General features: G+C 41.1%; 1 protein-coding gene across 2 annotated transcripts in view; it reads right to left on the bottom strand.

Moving 5' to 3' along the window:
* Positions 1–2496: 2496 nt before the first annotated feature.
* Positions 2497–24489, bottom strand: part of POU6F2 (POU class 6 homeobox 2) — an 802902-nt gene continuing 780909 nt past the window's right edge. Inside the window, exons 8-9 of one of the 2 annotated variants that reach the window (XM_069730264.1) lie at positions 22142–22310; positions 2497–3080 (exon numbers count right to left, since the gene is read on the bottom strand). In XM_069730264.1, the coding sequence (XP_069586365.1) occupies positions 2684–3080; positions 22142–22310 (566 nt within the window). In that variant the 3' untranslated portion in view covers positions 2497–2683. Of the gene's footprint in view, positions 3189–22141; positions 22311–24489 lie in introns of both variants that reach the window. The other variant, XM_069730263.1, reaches the window with a different exon arrangement.

Genomic DNA, 24489 nt, shown 5'->3' with positions numbered 1-24489 from the left:
TTTATGGTTTGATGATACAGCTGGTGTTTATGATTGTCAGAATATACCTAACATATTAGATCAATTTTGTGAATGCTAACAAATGGTCGTCAGTTGGCCATTGGTGGCAAATAACATTCATTCCCTTTGCCAAGTTAGCAGACGATCGTTCATTTTGAGTAAAACCAGTCATCTCGGGCCAGTTTTCAACAGATGTGTTTGTGGACTTTTAGATTCTCTTGTGCTTTTAATTCATACAGTTTGTTGAAAATACAGTTCCCATATAAACATGTCTCATCAAAAAATTAATGCTATATCTTAAGCTTAAAGATAGTTGCAGGATGATATTACATTCTGAGCTTATTGTTTGTTTGCGTTCCTACAATTTACTATGCTCGATTTTTGTAATATGAGGAACCAATCCTTACTTTCTCCCAATTCTTTGATTTGTGACCTTTGCACGGAGTCCATAAATGTGGCAGTTCTGTATACTATTCATTCTGTTTGTGTAGTGCATCAGGCATTTACAATATCTCTTATCTGAGTGGCCACACTCCACAAATAGCATAGCACTTACATTTGATGCAAATAACATTCACTTAGCAAATGCAACATCTGTATTTTACTCTGGTTGAAATGTATAGAGCCCCAAAATAAGATCATGTGGCTATTGGTTTAAGAGGATCTGTCAGCGGGATATTCGACCCCTAGATAAAGGCATGAGTGTAAAGCCCCTTTAATGCTTATTACATTCGAACCTTGCTTGTAGTAATCTGTTGGGTCATTTTTGAGATATCTATCCTTGAAGTTTTAACCGTAAGTGCAGCGGGGTGGGCGCTACACTTCCTGCTCTCCTGTGCTCTCTCCCTTTTCCTTGTCAACCGCAAGCCTTCCTTTTTTGATTTGATAGGCATCCATTGATCTTGTGGCATAATTAAAAGCTTGCTGCGCATATGCCATTTTTTTTGATGAATCAAACCCAGACAATGACAGTGGTTGCGCAGGTTACTGAGAGAAAAGTGACCTGTCTATCAAAGTCTGGAGGCCATTGGGGGGTGGACAAAAGGCAGAGCATACAGAAAGGCTGGAAGTGCAGTGTCTGCCCCTCTGAACTTGAGATTAAAACTTCAAATATGGATTTCTCAAAAATACCCCAACTATGAATGGGGTATGAATATATAAACATTAAAGGGGTTTAATTCATATAACTTTAGTTAGGGGTCAAGTACCCTGCTGACAGGTCGTCTTTAAAGAAACAGTGATATCAGTAGCATGACGAGTGACATCCCATGCTAATGACCCATAGATAATTATTTTGTTGTATTAACATATATGACATTATTTATGGTTGTACATGCAACGTCATGAGGACCATCACCAAAATTTGTAGTTGATAGCATGTTTTGGTGAACGTGTTAAGATTCAGCAACAGCCGATAGTAAAGTTCATTCTGTTGTGACATTGTGCGGCACCTTACCTGACAAGTGACATACGCATTAGCACATTTAAATAGCACACGTTACTTCATACAATGTTCTTAGTGTGACTTTATGATACTGCTGTCGGACATTGATTGTCTATGTGTGGCCCTAGCCTTAGACACTACCTGCAGCTTCCTCTAAACTTCAAGGTTAAAGGACCAACACTTTTAATATTCGAGATGAGTAATATGGAGAAAAACTGTGTATGTTGAGCTGTCTGCAAGTATCTCATCATGCACTGATTTCAGTCTAAAAACACGGAAATCTCTTGTTTCTTTCTGGTCAGATTCACACTATAAAAGCATTAAACACCCGGTCACATAAACCAATAAACAGCTCTCTATGCACATGTGAGAAACACCCTATTGTTCCTTCAGTTTACTATTTGGTTTGTTTTGTTGAGCTGCTTTTTAAGATTGTGAATATTTTTCTTTGGCTAAGAGACTTTGGAGAGAAATCAGAAAATGGCTGCAGAACACAATCGTGGAAACTCTATTTCATCTCCTATCATTTTGGAATGGAAAAAAAATGTCCTTGGTGGACAAGGAAACTACACGCACCAAGAAAATAATAATTCATTGGCACTGTATGATACAAACCAAATAGAATTCATTCTTCTCATGTATAAACATGAAAATGGCTGTTCGCATAACTGCTTTGCCTTAATGTAACACAGTTGAAATTCTAGTGAAAAAATAGTACGTGACAAAATATACATAAAGGAACAGTTTTAAATAAAACGTAAATTGTTCTTATTTTTGTTTTTCGCACAATAGAAAGTGAGATGTGAAACACAACCTTAAGCTCATTATAGAGAAGTCCAACAATCTAGGTTTGCAACACCATTTTTCTGGCTTTGGTTATCAGTGAAGATTTTGTAGTGAATGAGCACTTTAGAACCTGAAAGTCTACAATCGATCCTCCAGGTGGCAGGCTTGTTTTCTTTTTACATAGATAAAACATTATCCTGTTTTTCAAACACTGTTCGCATTGTCATATTATACACACAGAGTATTCAGTTATTTGGTATTTTTTTGACGTCCATAGAAAAAAAATCCTTTTTTTTTCTGAACTACTATCACACACACTAAGTGTTGTGCAATGTTTTTGGAAAACTCATGAATACAGTTCATTAATAAATTGTTCTGTCCACCTGTGTTTTGCTCAATTTTTTACTTACAAGAATGATGAACAGGCATTTCACAGAGTTCAATCTCAAAGTTTTAGGAATTCTCTTCCATTGAGTCTGTTAAAGACTCCATAGGGACTCCTGTGCCTGGCTCATGCTGTTTTAAGCGTTTTATTGTGTTCTTGAGTGCCTGTCGCTTGTTGCAGAACCACACCCGGACAACTTCCCGGTCATAGTTCAGCTTCTCTGCGATTTCCGTCATTTCCTGTCCGGATGGGTGTGTGTTCTTCTCAAAATGGGCGTTCAAGATCTCTAACGCCTGTGGAGTGAATGACGTGCGCCTCTTGCGTTTTTTTGAAGGCTCGCTGCCGATAAATTCTGTCAGATTCTGCATACCTGCTCGGTGGCGGGCCTCAGCCTCGGCCATCCACCTCTCAAGGACTGGCTTTATCTTCTGGGCACTTTTAGGGGTGATGTCCAGCTTTTCAAACCTGGCAGGATACAAAAGGCCAGGGTTCAGTTTGGCTGTCAGACTGCTAGCTATAGTGTTCTCTTGGGCTTCCTGTGGTAGGAAAAAGTGGCTTCTCAGGATGGTGTGTCTGAGGGGAAAATTGAAAAAGAAGAGTCTTACACTGATGCTCTGCCAGGGTGGGACTTCCTGCCTGCCTAACCAATGGACTGGCAGAGGTAATTAATAAGGACATTATGTTCTATGATAAAACAATTCTAATCACAGACATGCAACATTTAAAATATCCATTATTAAAGAAAGAAAAATGTATAACTTATTGTGAATCAAAAAACAAAATAAAGTGTACTGGATCAGCAAGAAGCGCAGCTTCACGGTTTGGAATAAACTTCAGTTTTGTTTGTGCCACTTTTTAAAATTTTTTTTTGCATAGTAGGTTATAAAAATGATGATTGACTGATTTTAGTAATGATTTAGGAAAGCAACAACTTTTCCTGTATAGCCCATTTCTGGCATGTACATGCATAGCGGATGACTGTGAAGTCTAGGTTGGTAAGTGTTGGTAACTCTCTAACATAGGTTGCTTTTGCTATTTGTACAGAATCTGAAGCCCCAGAGGCATCATACTTTTCTCCTGGATGAAATACTGCTGGAGATGTTAAAACAGTTGTCCACTTTTGGGGACCTATTTTTTAATTAAATGCATGAATTTGTGGCTAAAATATTTTTACAGTTGGGTTTTAATAAAAAATGTTGAACCATTTGGCTATTGCAGGAGAAAAAACTGGGTGACAAACAGAGTGCAATAGGGTTTGTGATCTGATGGTATAGGAATAAAGAATGAGAAAATTGCTCACCTGATAAGGTTGTGATCACACAACTCTTTCTGAGCAATAAAACCAGCTGCTCCAAGCCACCGGTTAAAAAATCTGAAACGTATTTCGAAGAACATGAGGGTCGTTTTATGCACTTCTGGTGGAGTTACACGTATGAATCAGGACACCCAAGATGGATCAATACGTAGTTTTATTTTCTACGCGTTTTGAAGTTATCCAACTTCTTCTTCAAGAAATAACAGTAAAAACTGTGGTTATTTCCTGAAGGAGCTGAATAACTTTGAAACGCGTAGAAAATAAAACCGCGTATTGATCCATCTTGGGTGTCCTGATTCATTGGTGTAACTCCACCAGAAGTTCAGAAAACCACCCTCATGTTCTTCAAAATACATATTTGGCTATTGCGGGCTCTTTGTTTCCATGCGCATTCAACTTTTATGTGGTCTGCATTCATAAATCACTTGAGAGGAGCAAAAAAAGACAGATGAAAAAAGCGGCCTGACGGATTCTCAGCTAACTCATCCTGCAACCAGCAATAGATAGACTGCAACACAGAGATGATAGAAAGCAAATGGTGAAAAATGATTAATGAAACCCAAATGCAAAAATGATATTTAGCCTCAATTACATACATTTAAGTAAAAACAAAAATTTCCGGAATGGTGGGCAACGCCTTGAGCCACACCGAGTATTAAATTGAGCAGGAAAACACTTATTAGACATATAACGTAGTAAGATTGCTCTTTACCTTGTGTTAACCTTCCTGATATCTCTGCTGCCACCAATGACCATTAACATCTGGCTTATTGTATATTGGGTTCAGGACAAAAATGAAAGGTAAATTCAGTGTTGTTTCTTTCGCTGGGGGTTACTATAAACTTGTGAGAGCTCAATAAAAACATGTTTCAAAAGCCCTGCTGTAGACAATTGTACAGATCACTGATTCCTCAGATTCTTTGATTATATGAACTGTGTTCTATTTCCACTGAAAAGTGTTGCCTCACTTATAATCAAGTCTAAATTTTTAATTGAACCTGACATATGATCCATTGGCAGCATGCATCAAGCACTAATTGTATGATTTCAGCCAGGTATGTTTCACCCTGAAATGCTGCGGAATTTCAGATAAAAAATATACTTTCAAAGCTGTTGGGGACCGAACTTTGCAGGAAACTAGTCAGAGAGGTGTGTCCTAGTGGCTCTTCCCTGCCCGTTTCCCTAGATTGACAGGTCTCTGCCTATGTCCATGAAGGACACTTTTAGAAAGACTTCCCTGAACAACAGATGAGTGTAGCTGATTCTTATGGATTCCTACCATTTCTGGGTTGATGTCACTGCTGGACATCTTCCATTTTTCAATGGAAGTAAGCATGTCTTTCATCTGCAGCACTAAGTTTCTTTGGCATATCAATACGCCTACAGTCCTAAACATTGTTCATTTCATTTTCTATTGCTTCTACAAAAAAACTTGACCAGCACATGAAACCCGTCTGTTTTTAACTCTTTGCCTGGGAGGGAGAGACTTTGCTGATACAGTGTAACTAGCATATGTTTTGCTGCTGTTCTCAGTCTTGCCATTGGATATGACATGTGACATGAAAATGTTTTCCACAACATTAACTTTGTCTGCTTGGCCAATACAAAGTAGCATGCCACGCTGCCACTGTAGTATAGTACATAGTTGGTGTTTGCAAAACCGATGTGGCTATTTTGCAGTTAGTAAAGTACAATGATTGTGGAAATACAATGTGTAGAGAGAAAACTGTATGTTACTGGAAGTATTTATACATATTTGTATTCTATTTCTGTATAATGATACACTGCTGGTTTATGGATTTGAGTGCACCTGCACGTCCAATATAAATAATATTAACAGTAAATTAACACATTCTTATGTTTTATTCAAAGCTTTATTCCATGAAATGGAGAAAATCCTAAATTGTTACTCAACAGAAAAGGAGGTGGTATTTAGATCATTGGTGTTTCTTATCTGTGTTGATTCTTCACTACATGAGATTTGGTATAACAATATACAAGTCATGAAACAAATTTCCCAGCAGTGATATCCTTGTATAGACTGAATAAAGGTTATTTTCTACAGGGAGGTATCTTATAAGAAAAAACAGTAGGGGATGCCATAGAAGTGAGAGGATCCTATGGAGCTTTTTGTATTTAACAACAATCAATGGGTTTTATGGAAAATCATTGAGCAAAATGTGAGCTGCAAGCTCACTACCCCATACTGATGTTATTTATAACCTTAGTCTTAAACTGCGGGAAAAGTACACTTCTGTTCTACAGGGAATACATTAAAAATATAAAGAGCGGATAAAGAGACAGAGCATTTCATGGATCACCAAGAACAAAATCCACTTAAATGAGCCCAGATTTGGTTGGCTTTTTGTGACAAACTCCAAGGTCTCAGAAAACAATAGAAACCTCTTCGCTAAATATTTGCTGCCTTAATCATAAAGTTCATTTTAAAGGGAGTCTGTCAGTCCAAACTCACAGTATAAACTAAGCACATCACCTTGTAAGAGACATAGCCCCTGGAATAAAATTGCTCTTCTAGTGTTCTAATGACTGCCTCCATTCTACAGACATTAAAGTTTAATGAAATATGCTAATTAGGAAGCTCAGTGCACCCTTGGTGTGGCCAAGAGGCTAAGTGCACCATTTAGTCCACTGGATTAATATGCTGTGGTGTTCCTCAATCGTAATTAGAGTTGGCTTGTCTGGTGGAAGCATTGGCTGCAGAGAAAGCTCAAACGAGCCAGTAGTGTCAATCACAAGTGAGGGAGGCAGGGCCATGTCAAACAGTTGGTTGGAACGGTGTGCTGAGCCTCTTGGCCACACCAAGGGTGCTCCGCATATCCCAATTAGCATTTTAGATTAAACTTTAGTTTCTGCAAAACAGAAGATCACCCACTTCTATTTTAGTGATCTGTGGAGGTTTCTGCAGCTGGACCCCTATTTTAAAGTCATTTTCTGACTTATCAAGGAACTGAAAAATGTTCACAATAACACACATGAGAACCATGATTTATGTCACATGCCACCATATATAACTCTTTATCCCTATATACAGTGGGGAAAATAAGTATTTGATGCGCTGCCGGTTTTCCCACCTACAAAGAATGGAGATGCCTTTAATTTTTATCATAGGTACACTTCAACTGTGAGAGAATCTAAAAATGAAACCAGAAATTCACATTGCATGATTTTTTAAAAATTAGATTGCATGAAAAAGTGTTTGATCACCTACCAACCAGCAAGAATTTTGAGTCTCACAGACCTGTTAGTTTTTCTTTAAGAGGTCCTCCTACTCTGCACTCATTACATCTATTAATTGCACCTGTTTGAGCTCATTACCAGTATAAAAGACACCTGTCCACACACTAAATCACTCTCCAACCTCTGGCCAAGACCAACACCATGGCCAAGACCAAAGAGCTATCTAAGGACATCGGGGACAAAATTGTAGACCTGCACAACGCTGGGATGGGCTACAGGACAGCAGGCAAGTAGTTTGGTGAGAAGGCAACAACTGATGGCAAAATTATAAAAAAATGGAAGAAATACAAAATTACTGTCAATCTTCTTTGCTCTGCGGCTCCATGCAAGATCTTGCATCGTGTGGTGAGGATGATTCTGAGAAATATAAAAATCAGCCTAGAAAAACACGGGGGGACCTGGTCAATGAGCTGAAGAGATCTGGGGTCACAGTCTCAAACATTACCATTAATAACACACTACTTAAAATTCTGCAGTGCACGCAATGTTCCCCTGCTCACGCCAGCACATGTTCGGGCCCATTTGAATTTAGCCAATGCCCATCTGGATGATAAGTTTGCTAAGTTGGCAGATGAGGGGGGTGCCAGTACAGGGGTAGCACTGCTGCAGCCAGACATGTCCTCTGAAAGCTGGAGGAGTGACTGCTCCAGTAAGGAGGGAAATAGGAGAGCAGGGCAGGCCAGACAGGTGCTGGTAGTGGGCGACTCAATTATTAGGGGAACAGATAGGGCAATCTGTCACAAAGACAGGGATCATCGAACGGTGTGCTGCCTACCTGGCGCTCGAGTCCGACACATCGCTGATCGGGTGGACAGATTATTGGGAGGGGCTGGTGAGGACCCAGCGGTCATGGTGCACATTGGCACTAATGACAAAGTTAGAGGTAGGTGGAAGGTCCTTAAAGATGATTTCAGGGAATTAGGCTGCAAGCTGAAAGCAAGGACCTCCAACGTGGTATTTTCCGAAATACTGCTGGTACCACGTGCCACGCCAGAGAGGCAACGGGAGATTAGGGAGGTTAATAAGTGGCTCAAGAATTGGTGTAGGAAAGAGGGGTTTGGGTTCCTGCAGAACTGGGCCGACTTCTCAGTTGGCTACAGGCTCTATGCTAGGGACGGGCTGCACCTCAATGGGGAAGGTGCAGCTGTGCTGGGGGAGAAAATGGCTAGAAGGTTGGAGGATTGTTTAAACTAGGAATTGGGGGGGAGGGTATTCATTTTATAGGAGGGGAAGATAGTGCAGACAGAGACCTGGGCACAAATAAGGAAGTTGGGGGTGGCGGTGGCATGGGGGGTGGGGTCAGAACAGTTAATAATTTAAGAAATAGAAGTACAGAGAGGAACATAAAGTGCATGTATACTAATGCCAGAAGCCTCGCCAACAAAATGGACGAATTAGAACTAATGTTGTTGGAGCATAATTATGACATGGTGGGGATATCTGAAACATGGCTGGATGAGAGCCATGACTGGGCTGTTAACTTGCAGGGCTATAGCCTGTTCAGAAATGACCGTACAGATAAGCGAGGGGGAGGGGTGTGTCTATATGTAAAATCGTCCTTAAAACCCATCCTGCGCGATAATATAGGTGAATTTAATGAAAATGTAGAATTCCTGTGGGTGGAGATAAGGGGAGGGGGAAAAAATAATAAATTACTGATAGGGGTTTGTTATAAATCTCCAAAAATAATGGAAGCAATGGAGAATATCCTCGTAAAGCAAATAGATGAAGCTGCGACTCAAGGAGAAGTCATTATTATGGGGGACTTCAACTACCCTGAAATAGATTGGGGAACAGAAACCTGCAGTTCCAGCAAAGGTAATCGGTTTTTGACAACTATGAGAGACAATTACCTTTCACAACTGGTTCAGGACCCAACAAGAAAGGGGGCACTGCTGGACCTAATATTAACCAACAGGCCAGACCGCATATCAAATATAAGGGTTGGGGGTCACTTGGGAAATAGCGATCACAAAATAATAAGTTTTCATGTATCCTTTAAAAAGATGTGTAGTAGAGGGGTTACAAGGACACTAAACTTCAGGAGGGCAAATTTCCAACGGATGAGAGAGGATCTTGGTGCAATTAACTGGGACGATATCCTGAGACACAAAAATACACAAAGAAAATGGGAGACGTTTATTAGCATCCTGGATAGGACCTGTGCACAGTATATACCGTATGGGAATAAACATACTAGAAATAGGAGGAAACCAATATGGCTAAATAGAGCTGTAAGGGGCGCAATAAGTGACAAAAAGAAAGCATTTAGAGAATTAAAGGAAGTAGGTAGTGAGGAGGCATTAAATAAATACAGAAAATTAAATAAATTCTGTAAAAAGCAAATCAAGGCAGCAAAGATTGAGACAGAGAGACTCATTGCCAGAGAGAGTAAAAATAATCCTAAAATATTCTTTAACTACATAAATAGTAAGAAACTAAAAAATGATAGTGTTGGCCCCCTTAAAAATAGTCTGGGTGAGATGGTGGATGAGGATGAGGAAAAAGCCAATATGCTAAATGACTTTTTTTCATCAGTATTTACACAAGAAAATCCCATGGCAGACAAAATGTCTAGTGATAAAAATTCCCAATTAAATGTCACCTGCTTAACCCAGCAGGAAGTGCGGCGGCGTCTAAAAATCACTAAAATTGACAAATCTCCGGGCCCGGATGGGATACACCCTCGAGTACTGCAGGAATTAAGTACAGTCATTGATAGACCATTATTTTTAATCTTTAAAGACTCCATAATAACAGGGCCTGTGCCACAGGACTGGCGTATAGCAAATGTGGTGCCAATATTCAAAAAGGGAACAAAAACTGAACTCGGAAATTATAGGCCAGTAAGCTTAACCTCTACTGTGGGTAAAATCCTGGAGGGCATTCTAAGGGACGCTATACTGGAGTATCTGAAGAGGAATAACCTCATGACCCAGTATCAGCACGGGTTTACTAGGGACCGTTCATGTCAGACTAATTTGATCAGTTTCTATGAAGAGGTAAGTTCCGGATTGGACCAAGGGAACCCAGTGGATGTAGTGTATATGGACTTTTCAAAAGCTTTTGATACGGTGCCACACAAAAGGTTGATACATAAAATGAGAATAATAGGGATAGGGGAAAATATGTGCAAGTGGGTTGAGAGCTGGCTCAGGGATAGGAAACAAAGGGTGGTTATTAATGGAGCACACTCTGACTGGGTAGCGGTTAGCAGTGGGGTACCACAGGGGTCAGTATTGGGCCCTCTTCTTTTTAACATATTTATTAATGACCTTGTAGGGGGCATTCAGAGTAGAATTTCAATATTTGCAGATGACACTAAACTCTGCAGGGTAATCAATACAGAGGAGGACAATTTTATATTACAGGATGATTTATGTAAACTAGAAGCTTGGGCTGATAAATGGCAAATGAGCTTTAATGGGGATAAATGTAAGGTCATGCAGTTGGGTAGAAGTAATAAGATGTATAATTATGTGCTTAATTCTAAAACTCTGGGCAAAACCGTCAATGAAAAAGACCTGGGTGTATGGGTGGATGACAAACTCATATTCAGGGGCCAGTGTCAGGCAGCTGCTACAAAGGCAAATAAAATAATGGGATGCATTAAAAGAGGCATAGATGCTCATGAGGAGAATATAATTTTACCTCTATACAAGTCACTAGTTCGACCACACTTAGAATACTGTGCACAGTTCTGGTCTCCGGTGTTTAAGAAAGACATAGCTGAACTGGAGCGGGTGCAGAGAAGAGCGACCAAGGTTATTAGAGGACTGGGGGGTCTGCAATACCAAGATAGGTTATTACACTTGGCTATTTAGTTTGGAAAAACGAAGACTAGGGGGTGATCTTATTTTAATGTATAAATATATGAGGGGACAGTACAAAGACCTTTCTGATGATCTTTTTAATCATAAACCTGAAACAGGGACAAGGGGGCATCCTCTGCGTTTGGAGGAAAAAAGGTTTAAGCATAATAACAGACGCGGATTCTTTACTGTAAGAGCAGCGAGACTATGGAACTCTCTGCCGTATGATGTTGTAATGAGTGATTCATTACTTAAATTTAAGAGGGGACTGGATACCTTTCTGGAAAAGTATAATGTTACAGGGTATATACACTAGATTCCTTGATAGGGCGTTGATCCAGGGAACTAGTCTGATTGCCGTATGTGGAGTCGGGAAGGAATTTTTTTCCCCAATGTGGAGCTTACTCTTTGCCACATGGGTTTTTTTTTGCCTTCCTCTGGATCAACATGTTAGGGCATGTTAGGTTAGGCTATGGGTTGAACTAGATGGACATATAGTCTTCCTTCAACCTTAATAACTATGTAACTATGTAACTATGAAGCATAGGAAAAGGTCATGTGGTCAGATGAGACCAAAATAGAACTTTTTGGTATCAACTCCACTCACCCTGTTTGGAAGAAGAAAAAGGATGAGCACAACCCCAAGAACACCATCCCAATCATGAAGCATGGTGGGGGAAACATCATACTTTAGGGGTGCTTTTCTGCACAGGGGACAGGACGACTGCACTGTATGGAAGGGAGGATTAATGGGGTCATGTATCGTGAGATTTTGGCTAATAACCTCTTTCCCTCAGTAAGAGCATTGCAGATGGTTCGTGGCTGCATCTTCCAGCATGATAATTGCGCAAACTACACAGCCAGTGCAACTAAGGAGTTTATCCGTAAGAAACATTTCAAGGTCCTGGAGTGGCCTAGCCAGTCTCCAGACCTGAAACCAATACAAAATCTTTGGAGGGAGCTGAAACTCAATGTTGCACAACAACAGCCCCAAAACCTGAAATATTTGGAGAAGATTTGTATGGAAGAGTGGGCCAAAATCCCTACTGCAGTGCGTGCAAACTTGGTCAAGAACTACAGTAAACATCTGACCTTTGGAATTGCAAACAAAGGTGTCTGTACCAAATACTAAGTACTGTTTTTCTATTGTATCAAACACTTATTTCATACATATAACATGCAAATAACAATAACATGCAAATTAATTATGTAAAAATCATAAAATGTGATTTTCTTGACTTTTTTTAAGATTCTGTCCCTCACAGTTGAAGTGCACCGATGATAAAAATGATAAAAATTGCAGGCCTCTCCATTCTTTGTAGGTGGGAAAACTGGCAAAATCTGCAGTATATCAAATACTTATTTTCCCCACTGTAGGTTCTTATTACGAATAATTTTAGATGTTGTACAATTCTGAAAATTCTTTTTTATGCATGAATATTTATAAATTAAGAAACAGGGGCACACATACATTTGATCATTCCCAATGGATCCAATTCAGGAAGCTTTGGCAGTCTATTCCAGCACTAGAAATGATGTGTGAGAAAATCAGATGTCAACAAAACCACTGAAATCTGTAATTGGCTGCAACAGTCAGGTGTTTAAAAGAGTACTCTATCAGAGGAAAATCTTATGATCTTATCGTGAATGCTAGTAGCCACTTGACTGTTGCTGCCAATAACAGGCTTCAGTGGTCCTGTTGAAGGACAGTGCAGATATTACAACTGGAGTCCTCCAGTGTGGCCTGTACCAAATTCATAGGGGTAATAGAAGGTGAGCATGCCTCCATTTGTTAATTGGAAAATATTTATGGGGAAAAAATTACAGCTTTGGACACCCCTTTTATTTCTAAAATATTTTAAAGCTTCTACTAAGATCTACTCTTTTTTTACTATTTATTATTTTCTATATTTATTCTTGATGTTCAGTTTCAATATTACCTTAGGTTTTTATGGGTCTTTTGTGACAATAAGTTAATTTTTAAAAGTTAAAATCGCCTTAGTTTGTTAGAGGGAACTGCATAAAATGTACTTGCTTAATTGTGATTGATTAGGTTTTATACTGTTATGTAAATCTTATATATAATTGCCTAGAATTCTACTTCCTGCAATTTGTGCCAACTTCCGTGGCTTTGTCCGGAGCTAATGTCCGGAGCTAATGTCCGGAGCTAATGTCCGGAGATAAGTGACGTCAACAGTGTCCAGTGTCTGATTGGTTGCCGCCTCCTGCGAGCGACCAATCAGAAACGTGCCGTACTGTGACACACTCCGCCCGCCATTTTGGTGTGATTTTTGAATTTTTACCTCACAGCAAGTTTCTACTGCGTGGAGGCGGGCCCAGTGACGTTGCTCTTCAAGCTCCTGCCGAATTTCAAGTATATATGGATTCTAGACTCCCGATTCTTTAGAATCGGGCTGCCATCTAGTAATAAATATTTATTTAATAAAAAAATAAGTTATCTATGTAACTTTTTAAGTCATTTCTATTTAACCCCTTAAGCCCCGAGGGTGGTTTGCACGTTAATGACCGGGCCAATTTTTACAATTCTGACCACTGTCCCTTTATGAGGTTATAACTCTGGAACGCTTCAACGGATCTTGGCGATTCTGACATTGTTTTCTCGTGACATATTGTACATCATTTTAGTAGTAACATTTATTCGATATAACTTGCATTTATTTGTGAAAAAGACGGAAATTTGGCGAAAATTTAGAAAATTTCGCAATTTTCCAACTTTAAATTTTTATGCCCTTAAATCACAGAGATATGTCACGCAAAATACTTAATAAGTAACATTTCCCACATGTCTACTTTACATCAGCACAATTTTGGAACCAAAATTTTTTTTTGTTAGGGAGTTATAAGGGTTAAAAGTTGACCAGCAATTTCTCATTTTTACAACACCATTTTTTTTTAGGGACCACATATCATTTGATGTCATTTTGAGGGGTCTATATGATAGAAAATACCCAAGTGTGACACCATTCTAAAAACTGCACCCCTCAAGGTGCTCAAAACCACATTCAAGAAGTTTATTAACCCTTCAGGGGTTTCACAGGAATTTTTGGAATGTTTAAATAAAAATGAATATTTAACTTTTTTTCACACAAAATTTATTTCAGCTCCAATTTGTTTTATTTTACCATGGGTAACAGGATAAAATGGATGCCAAACATTGTTGTACAATCTGTACTGAGTACGCTGATACCCCATATGTGGGGGTAAACCACTGTTTGGGCGCATGGCAGAGCTCGGAAGGAAAGGAGCGCCATTTGACTTTTAAATGCAAAATTGACAGGAATTGAGATGAGACGCCATGTTGCGTTTGGAGAGCCCCTCATGTGCCTAAACATTGAAACCCCCCACAAGTGACACCATTTTGGAAAGTAGACACACTAAAGAACTTATCTAGATGTGTGGTGACCACTTTGACCCACCAATTGCTTCACAGAAGTTTATAATGCAGAGCCGTAAAAATAAAAAATCATATTTTTTCACAAAAATGATCTTTTCGCCCCCAATTTTTTATTTTCCCAAGAGTAAGAGAAGAAATTGGACCTCAAAAATTGTTGGCCAATTTGTCCTGAGTACGCTGATACCCCATATATGGGTGTAAACCATTGTTTGGGCGTATGGCAGAGCTCGGAAGGGAAGGAGCGCCATTTTACTTTTCAATGCAAAATTGACTGGAATTGAGATGGGATGCCATGTTGCGTTTGGAGAGCCCCTGATGTGCCTAAACATTGAAATCCCCACAAGTGACACCATTTTGGAAAGTAGACCCCTTAAGGAACTTATCTAGAGGTGTGGTGAGCACTTTGACCCAACAAGTGCTTCACAGAAGTTTATAATGCAGAGCCGTAAAAATAAAAAATCTTATTTTTTCACAAAAATGATCTTTTCGCCCCCAATTTTTTATTTTCCCAAGGGTAAGAGAAGAAATTAGACCACAAAAGTTGTTGTGCAATTTGTCCTGAGTACGATGATACCCCATATGTGGGGGTAAACCACTTTTTGGGTGCATACCAGAGCTCGGAAGGGAAGGAGCGCCATTTGACTTTTCAATGCAAAATTGACTGGAATTAAGATGGGACGCCATGTTGGTTTGGAGAGCCCCTGATGTGCCTAAACATTAAAACCCCCCGCAAGTGACACCATTTTGGAAACTAGACCCCATAAGGAACTTATCTAGATGTGATTTGAGAGCTTTGAACCCCCAAGTGTTTCACTACAGTTTATAACGCAGAGCCGTTAAAATAATTTTATTTTTTTTCGCAAAAATTATTTTTTAGCCCCCAGTTTTGTATTTTCACAAGGGTAACATAATAAATTGGACCCCAAAAGTTATTGTCCAATTTGTCCTGAGTACGCTGATACCCCATATGTGGGGGGGAACCACTGTTTGGGCGCATGGCAGAGCTCGGAAGGGAAGGAGCGCCATTTGGAATGCAGACTTAGATGGATTGGTCTGCAGGAGTCACGTTGCATTTGCAGAGCCCCTGATGTACCCAAACAGTACAAACCCCCCACAAGTGACCCCATATTAGAAACTAGACCTCCCAAGGAACTTATCTAGATGTGTTGTGAGAACTTTGAACCCCTAAGTGTTTCACTACAGTTTATAACGCAGAGCCGTGAAAATAAAAATTCTTTTTTTTTTCACAAAAATGATTTTTTAGCCCCCAGCTTTGTATTTTTACAAGGGTAACAGAATAAATTGGACCCCAAAAGTTGTTGTTCAATTTGTCCTGAGTACGCTGATACCCCATATGTGGGGGGGAACCACTGTTTGGGCGCATGGCAGAGCTCGGAAGGGAAGGAGCGCCTTTTGGAATGCAGACTTAGATGGATTGGTCTGCAGGCGTCACGTTGCATTTGCAGAGCCCCTGATGTACCCAAACAGTAGAAACCACCCACAAGTGACCTCATATTTGAAACTAGACCTCCCACGGAACTTATCTAGATGTGTTGTGAAAACTTTGAACCCCCAAGTGTTTCACTACAGTTTACAACGCAGAGCCGTGAAAATAAAAAATCCTTTTTTTTCCCACAAAAATGATTTTTAGCCCCCCAAATTTTTATTTTCCCAAGGATAACAAGAGAACTTGGACCCAAAAAGTTGTTGTCCAATTTGTCTCGAGTACGATGATACCCCATATGTTGGGGTAAACCCCTGTTTGGGCGCACGGGAGAGCTCAGAAGTGAAGGAGCACTGTTTTACTTTTTCAATGCAGAATTGGCTGGAATTGAGATCGGACGCCATGTCGCGTTTGGAGAGCCCCTGATGTGTCTAAACAGTGGAAACCCCCCCAATTATAAATGAAACCCTAATCCAAACGCACCCCTAACCCTAATCCCAACTGTAACCCTAACCACACACCTAACCCTGACACACCCCTAATTCTAATCCCAACCCTAATCCCAACCGTAAATGTAATCCAAACCCTAACCCTAGCCCTAACCCTAGCCCTAACCCTAACCCTAATGGGAAAATGGAAATAAATACATTTTTTTTAATTTTATTATTTTTCCCTAAGGCTAGGTTCACATTGCGTTAGGGAAATCCGTTTAGCACTAGCGGATTGCGCTAACGCAATGTCTTTTTAGGTGTCGTGTTTAGTGGTCGCGTTAACGTCCCCGGTCTGGAAGATCGGGGATAGGACCTCGGGCGTGCCGCGGACGCTGCAAGAAGCGTCTGAGGCGCGCCACAAAAGAATGGCACCTTGCTAGCGCGAGCCGAAAATGGCACGCTCTAGCGATGCGCTACACCAGAAAATCACATTGCTGTCAATGGTTGTGCTAACGGACCCATTGCACGGCGTTAATTGTGACATTTTCGCCGTGCAACGCTGTCCGTTAGCGTTAACCCATTAACGCAATGTGAACCTAGCCTAACTAAGGGGGTGATGAAGTGGGGTTTGATTTACTTTTATAGCGTTTTTTATATCGGATTTTTATGATTGGCAGCCGTCACACACTAAAAGACGCTTTTTATAGCAAAAAAGTTTTTGCGTCTCCACATTTTGAGACCTATAATTTTTCCATATTTTGGTCCACAGAGTCATGTGAGGTCTTGTTTTTTGCGGGACGAGTTGACGTTTTTATCGGTTACATTTTCGGACATGTGATAGTTTTTGATCGCTTTTTATTCTGATTTTTTGTGAGGCAGAATGACCAAAAACCAGCTATTCATGAATTTCTTTTGGGGGAGGCGTTTATACCGTTCCACGTTTGGTAAAATTTATGAAGCAGTTTTATTCTTCGGGTCAGTACGATTACAGCGATACCTCATTTATATCATTTTTTTTATGTTTTGGCGCTTTTATACGATAAAAGCTATTTTATAGAAAAAATAATTATTTTGGCATCGCTTTATTCTGCGGACTATAACTTTTTTATTTTTTTGGTTATGATGCTATATGGCGGCTCGTTTTTTGCGGGACAAGATGACTTTTCAGAGGTACCATGGTTATTTATATCCGTCTTTTTGATCGCGTGTTATTCCACTTTTTGTTCAGCGTTATGATAATAAAGCGTTGTTTTTTGGCTCGTTTTTTTTTTTTTTTTCTTATGGTGTTCACTGAAGGGGTTAACTAGTGGGCCAGTTTTATAGGTCGGGTCGTTACAGCCGTGACGATACTAAATATGTGTACTTTTATTGTTCTTTTGTTTTTTTTTATGTAAAGAAATGTATTTATGGGAATAATATTTTTTTTTTTCTGCTTTATTTAGGAATTTTTTTTTTACAAGTGTGGAAATTTTTTTTTTTACTTTTTCACTTTGTCCCAGGGGGGGACAATACAGATCACCGATCTGACAGTGTGCACAGCACTCTGTTAGATCGGTGATCTGACATACAGCCGGGCAGGATTAGAGCTGCAGCTACAGCCTGATCCTGACCCGGAAGTGCTCCCTGCAGGACCCGGATGCAGCCCGGCGGCCATTTTGGATCCGGGGACTGCAGGGAGAAGACGCTCGGTACACGGTGAGCACATCACCGTGCACCGATCGTCTCAGGGAAGCCCGCAGGGAGCCCCCTCCCTGCGCGATGCTTCCCTGCACCGCCGGCACACCGCGATCATCTTTGATCGCGGTGTGCCGGGGGTTAATGTGCCGGGAGCGGTCCGTGACCGCTCCTGGCACATAGTGCCGGATGTCAGCTGCGATAGGCAGCTGACACCCGGCCGCGATCGGCCGCACTTCCCCCGTGAGCGCGGCCGATCGCATATGACGTACTATCCCGTCCCTGGGAATTAAGTCCCAGGTCACCTGGACGGGATAGTACGTCATATGGGATTAAGGGGTTAAAGGAGTTTTGGGAATTACTTCATGAAACAGTGCCACTCTTGGTCATAGACTTGCATAGACTGTCTGATATTGCATCCCAGCACCATTTCAGTAAACTGAGTAAACAAGTGATACTGCCTATGGACCTACCACATGTGCATGTCAGTGTACATGAATGACATTCAGGGCCGGACTGGGACTAAAATTCAGCCCTGGCATTTGAAGTTACACAGGCCCACTTGTCACATGGTGACTGTATAATATCTTTGTACACTTGTAGGTTACAAGAAGTGAGGGGAGTGTAACTCGACTATATAACATATAATCACAGCTGTATCCAGCATTACAGCTCAGTCCTATTTATTGCTTTTAGATGCAGTACCAAGAAAAGCCGCTACTTTACCTACATAATTGGATCTCATAGATAATGAAGGGATGAGAAGGCCAAAGGCTATGGAACCTCATTCTGATGCTCCATAAACTTTGTCTACAGACACTTTTGGTTCCGCTGCGCAGCACGAGACCCGGTGACTCTGAAGAGCGGTGACTTTAGTAACATCACCGCTCTTCAGATATTCAGAGTCTTGCGCTGAGCTCGGCGACTGTGAAGAGCGGTATTGTTACTACCGTCACCGCTCTTCAGAGTCGCTGGGTCTCGCCAGGTCTGGGCTAGTAGTGGGGGTGTCTGATAGGCACCTCTCCATTACTTACATCAGGGATTGATAGCAGCTGACATTACAGAGCTGACATCAACCCTAAAAATGATTACACATACCAGAATTAAATGCTCTGGCAGCTGGGAAAAGCAGTAGAGTTAGCGCTATTCCCAGGTGTCGGGTGCCAACTACAACTGTCATCATCCTTGCCTCATCTCCCTGCGAAGCATTTCTGTTGTATTTACATGCGCTGATCTCAGGCCGCTAAACGAGTGTGATCGACAATAGTGAAGTCATTCGCTTGTTTCCCGGTCTCTTTACATCAACTGAGAAAGAATGATGGGGACAGAACAATCACAATTAGATCAATCTGTCCCCATACAGTATCATGTTATCAGCAGCACATCTACAGTTTACACCAGCGATGTGCTGCTGAGAACAAGGATTTCTGTTCCCACATAAACAATCCAATCACTCGATGAATAAGCAGCATTTTACATGTTTAGTATAATACACCCCATAGTCCTCCATATATTATAATGTGCACCTCAGTCCTCCATATATTATAATACACTCCTCAGTTCTCCATATAGTATAATACACTCCTCAGTCCTCCATATAGTATAATACACTTCTCAGTCCTCCATATAGTATAATACACTCCTCAGTCCTCCATATAGTATAATGTACTGCCACAGTCCTCCAAATAGTATAATATACTCCTCATAGTGCTCCATATAGTATAATGCACTGCCATTGTCATCCATGTAGTGCAGTTCACTTCCCATAGTATAATGCACCCCATAGTTCTTCATAAAATATAATGTATTCCCCATAGTCCTCGATACAGTATAATGCAGCCCACATATAGTATAATGATACCACTCCAGCGTATAATGCAGCCACCCCACAGAATATATTGTAGCTCCCTGAGTATAATGTAACCCCCCAGAGAATATAATGCAGCCCCCTTCTATAGTATAATGCAGCCCCTGCATATATATGGTAGCCTCCTCATAGAGCATAATGCAGCCCCCATAGAATATAATGTAGCCCCTCCATATAATACAATGCAGCCCTCCTCATATAGTATAATGCAGCTCCCCATAGAGTATGATGCAATCACCCCTCATAGAATATAATACAGCCCCCATAGAATATAATGTAGCCCCCATAGAATGTAATACAGCCCCCCATAGAATATAATACAGCACCCCATAGAATGTAATACAGCCCACCTCCCCACAGAATATAATACAACTCCCCATGGAATATAATGTAGCCCCATAGAATGTAATACAGCCCCCCCATAGAATGTAATACAGCCTCCCCATAGAATGTAATACAGCCCAGCCCCCATAGAATGTAATACAGCCCAGCCCCCATAGAATGTAAAACAGCACAGCCCCATAGAATGTAATACAGTCAACCCCCATAGAATGTAATACAGCCCCCCCATAGAATGTAATAAAGCCCCCCATAGAATGTAATACAGCACAGCCCCCATAGAATGTAATATAGCCCTTCCCCATAGCATGTAATACAGTACAGCCCCCATAGAATGTAACACAGTCCAGCCCCCATAGAATGTAAAACAGCACAGCCCCATAGAATGTAATACAGTCAACCCCCATAGAATGTAATACAGCCCCCCCCCCATAGAATGTAATAAAGCCCCCCGTAGAATGTAATACAGCACAGCCCCCATAGAATGTAATATAGCCCTTCCCCATAGCATGTAATACAGTACAGCCCCCATAGAATGTAATAGAGCCCCCCATAGAATGTAATGCAGCCAGCCCCCATAGAATGTACAGCAACCAGCCCCCATAGAATGTAATAAAGCCCCCAATAGAACGTAATACAGCAATGTAATGCAGCCAGCCCCATAGAACGTAATGCAGCCAGCCCCATAGAATGTAATGCAGCCAGCCCCCATAGAATGTAATGCAGCCAGCCCCCATAGAATGCAATGCAGCCAGCCCACATAGAATGTAATAAAGCCCCCAATAGAATGTAATACAGCAATGTAATGCAGCCAGCCCCCATAGAGTGTAATGCAGCCAGCCCCATAGAATGTAATGCAGCCAGCTTCATAGAATGTAATGCAGCTAGCCTCCATAGAATGTAATGCAGCCAGCCCCCATAGAATGTAATGCAGCCAGCCCCCATAGAATGTAATGCAGCCATCCCCCATAGAAAGTAATGCAGCCAGCCCCTTAGAATGTAATGCAGCCAGCCCCATAGAATGTAATGCAGCCAGCCCCATAAAATGTAATTTAGCCAGCCCCCATAGAATGTAATGCAGCCAGCCCCATAGAATGTAATGCAGCCATCCCCCATAGAATGTAATACAGCCAGCCCCCATAGAATGTAATGCAGCCAGCCCCCATAGAATGTAATACAGCACAGCCCCCATAGAATGTAATACAGCACAGCCCCCATAGAATGTAATACGGCCCCCCCAATTGCCCCACAATCCAGTTTTTACTCACTGATATATTACAAAAAACACTCCTCAGTGTCCTCACCTCTCCTCGTGCCCAGCGCTGCTCCCCAGTCCTGTCTCAGCAGCTGCAGTCTGCCCGCCCGACACACAGCAGGTGCGCGTTGATATGACGTCATCGCACGCCCGCAGTGTCAGCGCGAGGCAGAGCGAGGAGTGATGGGAGAGGGAGCGACAGCGGACGCTCTTTCCTCCATCATTGCATTCAACTGTACCAGCATGATGCCGGTATAGTTGAATGCGGGGCGGGTGATTGGGGGGGGTGAGTTGGCGCTGGCAGGGGGAGTCGGCCCTGGCACTGATGATAGCGGCAGCGGCCAACTCCTGGCACCGGCCCCTCTGGTATTTGTCAGAAGTGCCCGATGGCCAGTCCGGCCCTGATGACATCACAGTAATATTCTGAATGATTTGTCAAAAAAAGAGTGATCAGATATTGAAACAATAGGAAAACTCTGGTCCTAAATATAATAATAATAATAATAATAATAATAATAATATTTTTTATATTTTGGGGGCATTGTATAGTAGCTATTCCTCATTTGCAGAAAATATTAAAAAAAACTTTATAGTATAAAAGATTTTTTATGAATTAAAAAAAAAGTTGCAACAGAAATTTTGTGCAAATACAGGAAGGTAGTCATGCAATAATATCTGATATTCTTTACGTATATTCATGTACAATGTGTCCTTACCTGCAGATAGCTGACTGGCTATAGGCCGGACCTTCTGTGGCGCTTAAAGCTTGGCCCACTTGCGTTTGAGTCAAACCAAGTGAAAGGCGTCTAATTTTAAAAGCTTTAGCAAACTCTCTGATTTCTTCCAGATTTACCCCATCAACCTCTCCACTGGCAGTTTGCGGATCTGTTAAAGAAATGGTGATGATGAGACGCATGTATTTATTTTGTTTGCTTATATAGCACCAACATTTTCTATAGCACTTTACATGCATTGTCTCCATTGGGCCTCACAAAGTTGAGCGAATTTGTTAGGATTTGGTCAACAAATCAGAATTTGCCATATTCGTGCCATATTTGAACCCTATTCGTGCCGAATGTATGTTTGATGACTGGTTCCGAACATATTTGGTCATTTCTACTCCCATTGACTCTAATGACATTCGACTGTGTTCAAGAAATATTGCAAAACAATATTCGATGCTGATCGTATTTGGAACCGAATCCAAACAAATTCGCTCACCTCTACTCACAATCTGTCAGTATGTCTTTTAGAGCATGGAAGAAAATTCATGAAATCTTCAAGATGATGTTTACATTGATAAGGTTTAACCCCTTCACGACATGCGCCGTACTAGTACTGTGCATGCCGTGTCACCCCCTTTGATGTGGGCTCCGGCGGTGAGCCCACATCAAAGTCGTGACATGTCAGCTGTTTTGTACAGCTGACATGTGCGCGCAATAGCGGCGGGTGAAATCGCTATTCACCCGCCGCTATTAACCTGTTAAATGCCGCTGTCAAACACAGACAGCGGTATTTAACTACCGCATCCGGCCGGTCAGCCAGAAATGACGTCATCGCCGACCCCCGTCACATGATCGGGGGTCGGCGATGCATCAGGAAGGTAACCATAGAGGTCCTTGAGACCTCTATGGTTACTGATGCAGGCCTGCTGTGAGCGCCCCCCTGTGGTCGACGCTCACAGCACACCTGCATTTCAGCTACATAGCAGCGATCTAATGATCGCTGTTATGTAGCTGAGCCGATCAATTGGTGCCAGCTTCTAGCCTCCCATGGAGGCTATTGAAGCATGGCACAAGTAAAAATAAAATGTTTTTAAAAATATGAAAAAAATATAAAAAATATAAAAGTTTAAATCACCCCCCTTTCGCCCCATCCTAAATAAAACAATAAAAAAAAAATCAAACATACACATATTTGGTATCGCCGTGTTCAGAATCGCCCGATCTATCAATTAAAAAAAAGCATTAACCTGATCGCTAAACGGCGTAGCAAGAAAAAAATCTGAAGCACCAGAATTACGTTTTTTTGGTCGCCGCGACATTGAATTAAAATGCAATAACGGGCGATCAAAAGAACGTATCTGCGCAAAAATGGTAACATTAAAAACATCAGCTTGGCACGCAAAAAATAAGCCCTCACCCGACCCCAGATCACGAAAAATGGAGACGCTAAGGGTATCGGAAAATGGCACTTTTTTTTTTTTTTTTTAGCAAAGTTTGGAATTTTTTTTCACCACTTAGATAAAAAATAACCTAGTCATGTTAGGTGTCTATGAACTCGTAATGACCTAGAGAATCATAATGGCAGGTTAGTTTTAGCATTTAGTGAACCTAGCAAAAAAGCCAAACAAAAAACAAGTGTGGGATTGCACTTTTTTTGCAATTTCACCGCACTTGGAATTTTTTTCCCGTTTTCTAGTAAAAGACATGGTAAAACCAATGGTGTCATTCAAAAGTACAACTTGTCCCGCAAAAAATAAGCCCTCACATGACCATATTGACGGAAAAATAAAAAAGTTATGGCTCAGGGAAGGAGGGAAGTGAAAAACGAAAACGCAAACCAGCGACTTGAAGGGGTTAAGCCCATGACCCCAGTTCTGCAAGTCAACAGTGCTAACCACTGAGTAGCAGAAATATTATGTTCATGCATGCTTTTTCACATATTTTTTTAGTGCAGTAGATTGATTAGCATCATAATTAAAGGGTATCTGTCATTAAAAAAAAATAGTATCATCCTGCAGCCTAAGTGCTAATCTGTGGGTAAATACTAGAATTGCAGCTGCAGGGAGAAAATAAAGTTATATTCTCCCTGCAGCAGCTTGGTTCCAGTCGAGCGGGTGGTGCCGGAGGCTGTAATCTGTCTGCATTCTGTACAGAATGACATGCTTGTATTACACCCATTGATCCTTGAGTGATATCTGAGCCGGATGCCATTCAAGGTGCAAAGTGATTGATTACAGCATGTTCATTATGTACTGATCACAGATCCTAGCGCCACTCACTTAAAAGGAGCCGCATAGCTTTAGGGAGAATAAAACTTAATTTTCTCATTGCAAAAGAAC

The sequence above is a fragment of the Ranitomeya imitator genome, chromosome 6 (assembly GCF_032444005.1).
Source record: "Ranitomeya imitator isolate aRanImi1 chromosome 6, aRanImi1.pri, whole genome shotgun sequence".
Classification (NCBI taxonomy): domain Eukaryota; kingdom Metazoa; phylum Chordata; class Amphibia; order Anura; family Dendrobatidae; genus Ranitomeya; species Ranitomeya imitator.
This window is presented reverse-complemented; position numbering and strand designations above follow the sequence as displayed.